Raw genomic sequence first — 7,037 nt, forward strand, 5'->3', positions numbered from 1 at the left:
TGCGGTGTATTTAGATGATTAAATTGTATTCTCCAGAAAAGGAAAGCATCATGTGCGGGACTTGAGAAAAGTTCTAATGAGATGTAGAGAGCATGGGGTATCCCTAAACCCCAAAAAGTTTGTCTTTGGTGTCACAGAAGGAAAACTTCTAGGACACATTGCTCCACAAGAAGGAGTAAAAGTTGATCCACAGAGAGTAAAGGCAATACAACAACTTAGTCTCCCCTCAAATAGAAATGGAGTGAAGTCTTTCTTTGGACAGGTGAACTTCTTAAGATGTTTTATTCCTGATTTTGTTGAAACTACCAAGTACATTGTGATTATGATGAGTGAGAAGGAAGCTTTTAAGTGGAATGAAGCTGGTAGAAAAGCTTTCAAAGAGATTAAGAAGGAGATTGCACATGCACCTACCTTGGTAAATCCGGACTTTAATAAAGACTTTATTATTTATTGCTATGCATCAGAACATACTATGTCTGGGATCTTGGTACAAAAAGGTGAAGATAATGAGGAAGTGCTGATTTTTTTTATGAGTATCCCCCTGAAGAAACATGAGTTGAAGTACTCACAGATAGAGAAGCGAGCTTATGCGGTGGTAAAAGCCATGAAGCAGTTCAGGTATTATATACTCCACTCGCATGCGATTGTTTTTGTTCCTAATTCTACAATAAGGGTTGTTTTAACTCAACAAGATGTTGGCATCAACAATAGAGCATCTTGGGTCTCTAAGATACAAGAATTCAATTTAGATATCAAGCCCACTAAACTATTCAAAGGACAAGGCCTCTGTAGATTGATGGCAGAAAATGAGTCCAAAGAGGACGACAGTTTACCTTTAACCCTATTCGTTGATCATCAAGATTCTTCGTTCACTAATGTGGCATATTATCTTACGTATGGGGACTGTCCTAATCATATTTCTCCAAGGGAAAAAAGGAATTTGAGGTTGAAAGCTGCAAAATATGTTATCTCACATAACATATTATATAAAAAGGGTTTAGATGGCACTTTCCTCCGATGCGTAGATAAACCGCATCAAGAAGCTCTATTGAAAACTTTCCATAATGAAGCATGCGGGGGCCACTTTTCCTCTACGATTACTACATACAAAATCTTGAGAAACTGTTACTATTGGCCAGGGATGTTTTGGGATGCGTACGCCTGGGTGGCAAGGTGTGAGAAATGCAAGTTGTTCACAGGTAAACCCCAGTTGGTCACCTTTCCTTTGAGGCCTGTGGTAATTGAAGAACCTTTTAAGCAGTGGGGACTAGATTTTATTGGTCCTTTGAACCCCATTTCTAGTGTGGGGCACACTCACATATTAACGGCGACAGAATATTTCACTAAGTGGGTGGAAGCTATCCCTGTAAAGAACACTACCTCAGAAATTGTGTGTACATTCCTTAAGGAGAATATCCTCATCAGGTTTGGAGTCCCTCAAAAAATAGTCACAGGTAATGCATCAAATTTTTCTTCATCAGAATTGAGGTTATTTTTCTATGATGATGGAATTGTTTTGGCACATGCTTCTGATTATTATCCGCAGGGTAATGGTCAAGCAGAATCAAGTAACAAGAACTTGATCAATATCATGAGAAAGTTAGTCAGTGAAAATTTTAGGGATTGGCATAAGAAGCTACATGAAGCACTATGGGCAGATCAAACTTCACCAAAACGGGCCATAGGAATGTCACCATTTGAACTGGTTTATGGTATTGGCGCACAAATCTCTCTTCCTTTAGAATTAGCAGCTTCTAAATTGCAGACGGTAATAGAAGATGCATTTTTCCAGAGCTCACTTGAAAAATGAATTATGTATTTAACCAAAATTGAAGAAGAAAGAGTGAAGCTGGTTGACAAGATCACAAAACATCAAATGAGGGTTAAAAAGATTTTTGATCAAAAAGCAAGGCCCAGAAAGTTCATGAAAGGGGACCTAGTGTTATTATGGGATAAAAGGAGAGAACCGAAAGGTGCTCATGGCAAATTTGAGTCGCTGTGGAAGGGACCTTATGTGATTCATGAGTTAAAGGGGCCCAATTCTTTTAAACTTGCTTATCAGGATGGTTTTGAACTTCCCCTATCTTATAATGGGCGGGATTTAAAGTTGTATCAATTATAAACATGCATCCCCTATTAGTTTGTACATATATTTTTGTCGTGCTAGTTTAGGTGTGTCTGTTTTTGTTGCAAGTTGGTCCTTAGTCAGTTATGTTGCGAAACTAGAGATCCTATGATTCATTGCTTGGTACCTTACAAATCCTAGTCCCCATGCAGAGCCATTGTTGGGCCCATATAAATTTTCATTCCATATGCGTCCCTATATGAAATAATGCTTGTCTAATTCATCGGTCAAGAACTTGCTTAAATTTTTGCTTATGTCATTCGGTCCTTGTTAGGTTCCACTACCTTGAACTTGAACCTTGAACTTGAACTTGAACCTCTTTGGTTCAAGGTTCAAAGTTCAATGGGCATTGTTTCAAATATTTTTCTTCCAGCGCAAATTTAAGCTTTGCTAGTTCTTGTCGACATTTTGCATTCTTTGAACCTTGAACCTTTTTGGTTCAAGGTTCAAGGTTCAAGGTTCAAGATTTGTCATGTTAATATCATTTTGTGATGGTTCTTCAAGGCTCTGAGTTTTATGTATAGGTTCCTTGAAAGACATGCGACTTGCCACGTGGTGACGGCGCAGACTTTTAGAACATGATAGATGGCCGTCGATGGAAGGGATATTCTTTCTCTAATAATTTGAAATCTGTCATTTATGGAAAGTATGTGTGAGGATCTATTGTGTCAGAGGGGAAGTGACTTAACGGTTAAGGTGTAGCTTAGCACAATCATTTCAAAGTAAGGTCACACAAACAAGGAGTTATGAAGGCAACTTTAGTAATGATGGGTAAGATTTTCTTGTCTTTAAAATTGAGTAGTTGTCTCATCGGGATTATTATTTTTTGGAGAATATTTTGAGAAGGATTTTTTGGAGCGGGAAAAATAGGCTACGATAGGGGTTTTCAGAGGGCAGAGGAAGGTATGTTAAACAATTTTCTAAATTGCCGCAGTTTGTTTTAAAAGATCTGGGTGTTCTTTAGCTGATTGTTTTTGTTTTCACTTTCCTTCTTCACCTGGGATTGCTTCGGGAAAACCACAAACCAAAACATGAGGCCTGTTTTGCCCAAATTGATGAGCTCATCTCCCCTCATAAGCTCTTTACTGGAGTTGGGTGATACAACACTGGTTCAACTAGATTTAGATGTCTTTTTGGAGAAAGTAAAGAATTCAACCACAGACCCCATGTTGAGAGATGTGGCTCAGAGCAGATTATTAGAACTCATTGCCTTTCCCACAGCTGCTCCCTGCCCTGAATTAGTCTTAGAATGTATGAATCATTACGACAAGGGAAATAGGTGCATAAGGAAAAATGATGGTTAAGTCTTGTTGTCTATTGATAGACAGACGATAATGGCAACCATGGGTATTCCACACCGAGAACCCTATGAAAACTAGACCATTGGTAAATCTTACGGGATTTTCTCTGAGAAGAAGCAGTATTATAGAACTGTGATTGCACAGAATTGGCTCTTAAGATTCCAAAAAGCGGGCTCAAGGCTGCTGAGACCTTTCACTCGTGAACATTTAATTCCAACAATCTGAGACTTGGTCATACTACTGAGCAAGGTGAAGGGTAATTCTCATTCTTTTTATTGGGAAGACTGGATGTATTTCTTCATTCAGGTCACTCTGGATAGAAGTCGGTTCATTGACTGGGGAACTGTTATTGCGGAAAGGTTACATGAAGACCTGAGTAATTATCTTGGAATGCCTAATTTTTATATGTCATCCTATCTGTTATATATGCTTGCCCGCGTGAGATGATGGTCGGGGTTGTCTCATGTAAAACGGGTTCAAGGCATGAGGATTTATGAGTATCATCCTAATCTAACTTTGAAAGAGCATGTTGATGATTATCTCCATTGGAATGATGTTTTTGCTAGAAGGCTAACCTTTGAATTACAGGGTAATTTGCATAGAAGAATGTCTCTAGAAGCAGTTGAGCTTGTTAACATATATGGTAGTTTCTTTATATAGTTCAACCATTTCACTTATTTAAGTGTTAGAGGATTTAAGGGTGAACCCTTTAGACTTCCTAGGTACGTTTTAGATTCCTGCATTTTGATCGAAGTATCTAGATAGCTCACTTATGTTGCAAAAGATTATGGTGAGGACTCCGACACAAGCATAATTTTTCCCATCGATTTAGGCCATTATAGTTGTAGGTCTGTTTCTGATGCATTGAGTCTTGAACTTGAATTTACAAGGTTTCATTTGAAGTCCTTTGTAAAAAGGGATAACTTTGATAGCGAGGGTTTCATCACTCAGTATGTAAAGAAAGTGGTACCTGGTCAGCATGTTCCTCAGTTGGAATATTACTGGGAGGGTTGTCAAGAGGAATTTGAAGTATGGAGAAAGAGTTGGTCTAGACTAACTTTGAGGCAAATTCATGACATGAAATTGCCCATGGATACCTCGGGTGTCACCATCGATGATGAAGACATACTTGACTCAGAGTTTATGAAACAGGTCCATGATGAACCTCTTCCGGAAGTAGATTGGAGCAAGAATATGGCGGATAGTATTCAGACTCGTACTTTCAGTGTAACCCGAAGGACGGAGAATTGAATTAGGAATTGCTGATTTCATCCGACACGAGAAACTAGTTCAAGAAGCAAAAGTGGGAAGAGGAGTACTGCAAGTAAATTTCTTTTGTGACTAACATTCCCATTTTTGATGCAGGAGAAGCACAGGCAAGGATTAAAGAAGAGAAACTTGACCTCGGGATACAACTTTCTATTGCTGGCCAAGTTACCAAATCGAGATCCAAGAAGGGTTTCAAGCCACCAGTTTCTCACCTCATTGTGGATTTGGACCCAGACGAAACACCGAGCAAAATGACAGCCCTTGTTTCTGAAGAAGACAAGGTTTCAATTGACATAGATGCTATCTTTCAGGACTTAGGAGCACTCGAAATCCAATCCCATATAGACCATGCCACGCCACCACCTTCAGTATGGTATCCACTCATGCCTTCAAAAAAACTGACCCTAGACCCAAAATGGCTAAGTGATTCAATCACTAGGAAAAGGAATGTATTTTCGATTTCAATATCGATGGAGGATGCCGTGAGCAAATGTCTGGGAAGGTCTACAAAACCCAAAAAGTTAAAAACAAAGGCAATGATTGATTTTGATGAAAACACGAAGCATTGGACCACAAACATTGCTAGACCCGAGCCTAACAAAGATGTTGCTAAGGCTTCAAAAGCTGACTATGCTATTGAACGAATAGATTTGGGCATCGAAACCAGAGTCGTGGATGTGAAGCACTTGGAGACTTCCACCAAGCGAATTATCTCCCGTACCTGGAAGGATGAGAGGGACAAGGTTGAGTTGAAACAAAGTTTGATGCAAATGGCCCAGTATATCCATGCTTTGTAGAAAACCCCCTTGCCATTGTCCCAACATTCAGGTCCATTTAGTCCAAAATCACCTAGCAATCAAAAATTCTTGGATGAAGTTCAACGAAACAGGATGATTGCTGAGGTTTTCTTAGAGTGGCTCACCTCGATCATGTACCAGGAAACTAATTACATAACGGACTTGGTCTAGAGTTTTAAGGATGCCAATGAGGTCACCAAAGCCTTGGATTCCGACTTGGTCTCATGGGAGAAGGAGAAATCTAAGTGGGCAGTGATTTCGAAGTAGATGCAGGATATTCAACGTTATGGTCTAATGAACTTTCTTGCTGAAAACCAAGTATCAGGACTAAATGAAGATGTAATGTTCATTTGCAAGGAAAGTATTGAGTGGTGCAACCAAATAATTGAGCAGGGTTATAACGAGTCAGCCAGTCTATGTGGTGAGTTAACAGCCTTGAGGGCAACCGTGCAGAAGGACTTAAATTGCGTGGATGTTCAATTACTTAAAGAGGATAGTGAAACTCTGGAAGACACTACGGAGATGATTAACCAATTTGGCAGCCACATCAAACAGATCAAGATGGAGAAATCCTTGTCCATGGAAGACTTTACGAAGATCTCTAAAGTGGAATCGATGCTCACTGTTTGCCTCGATCATCTGGATTCATACAGAGATAAAGTACGAATGGTAAAGAGGAAAAAGGAGCTTTAGAAGCAAAGAGTTATTCATATCAGTTTGCCGCACGTAACTATAATCCAGGAGTTTTCAAAATTGCATCGAGAGTGGAATGCGGCCAAGGCGGTGATGGTGTTTGCCCAAGACACCAACCCGAGTGCTCGCACCGGAACTGAGCAAACTGCATGACTAGCACTACTGACAGTTGTTTGCCAGCGTGTCTAGTTATTTTCTTTAAATTTCGGTTATATAGTTAGGGTTGCTTTCTATTAACTCTGATTAGTTAATTTTACTTGGGTTAAAAAGAACTACTAGGTCTAGTGACCTATAAATATCTTATGTAATGACTTTGAAAGGGTTCACTAAGTTTTTGGAAAAGACTATCTTTCAGATTAGCTAAAAATATTTTTGTGTATTTAGGAAGTGGATGACCATCGGTGAATGCAAATCTTATTAACAACTATTCCCGATTTCAAATCTGTGTGTTTGATTTTGAAGTTTGATTTCTGTGTAAATCTATTTCAAAGAAGGTGTTGTTATGCTTACTATGTGTGTAGAAAAATATTGGCTAAATTCATCTCAATAAGCCTTTTCATTTTGTTTTAGTGTTCGTATAAAGTCTATCGACTTTATATAAAAAGTTATATATGGATCAATGCTTGCATTCATTTTGTATTGACTGGTGTATGCAATTGCCTTTAAGTGCTTTCTGGTGAAAAGCATTCTATTGATTGTATGTAATTTGGAGCCAAATGAATATTTACTAGAGGGAGTTGTACCTTAATTCAGAGGTTAATCAATTAAATGATTTTCCAACTGTTTCGGTAGAAAGTTTGTTTGTTTTCTTATGATTCGTAGTTCTTAAAGATTAAACAAGTAAGAAAGGAC

General features: G+C 38.8%; 1 protein-coding gene across 1 annotated transcript; it reads left to right on the forward strand.

Annotated features, from left to right (window-relative positions):
- Window positions 1-325: 325 nt before the first annotated feature.
- Window positions 326-6,185, forward strand: LOC131856454 (uncharacterized). Its single transcript, XM_059208254.1, has 5 exons — window positions 326-618; window positions 712-1,768; window positions 4,579-4,642; window positions 4,792-5,063; window positions 5,850-6,185. The coding sequence occupies exons 1-5, from the start codon at window positions 326-328 to the stop codon at window positions 6,183-6,185; spliced, it is 2,022 nt and encodes a 673-aa protein (XP_059064237.1).
- Window positions 6,186-7,037: the final 852 nt, after the last annotated feature.

Source organism: Cryptomeria japonica, chromosome 1 (genome assembly GCF_030272615.1).
Source record: "Cryptomeria japonica chromosome 1, Sugi_1.0, whole genome shotgun sequence".
NCBI lineage: Eukaryota > Viridiplantae > Streptophyta > Pinopsida > Cupressales > Cupressaceae > Cryptomeria > Cryptomeria japonica.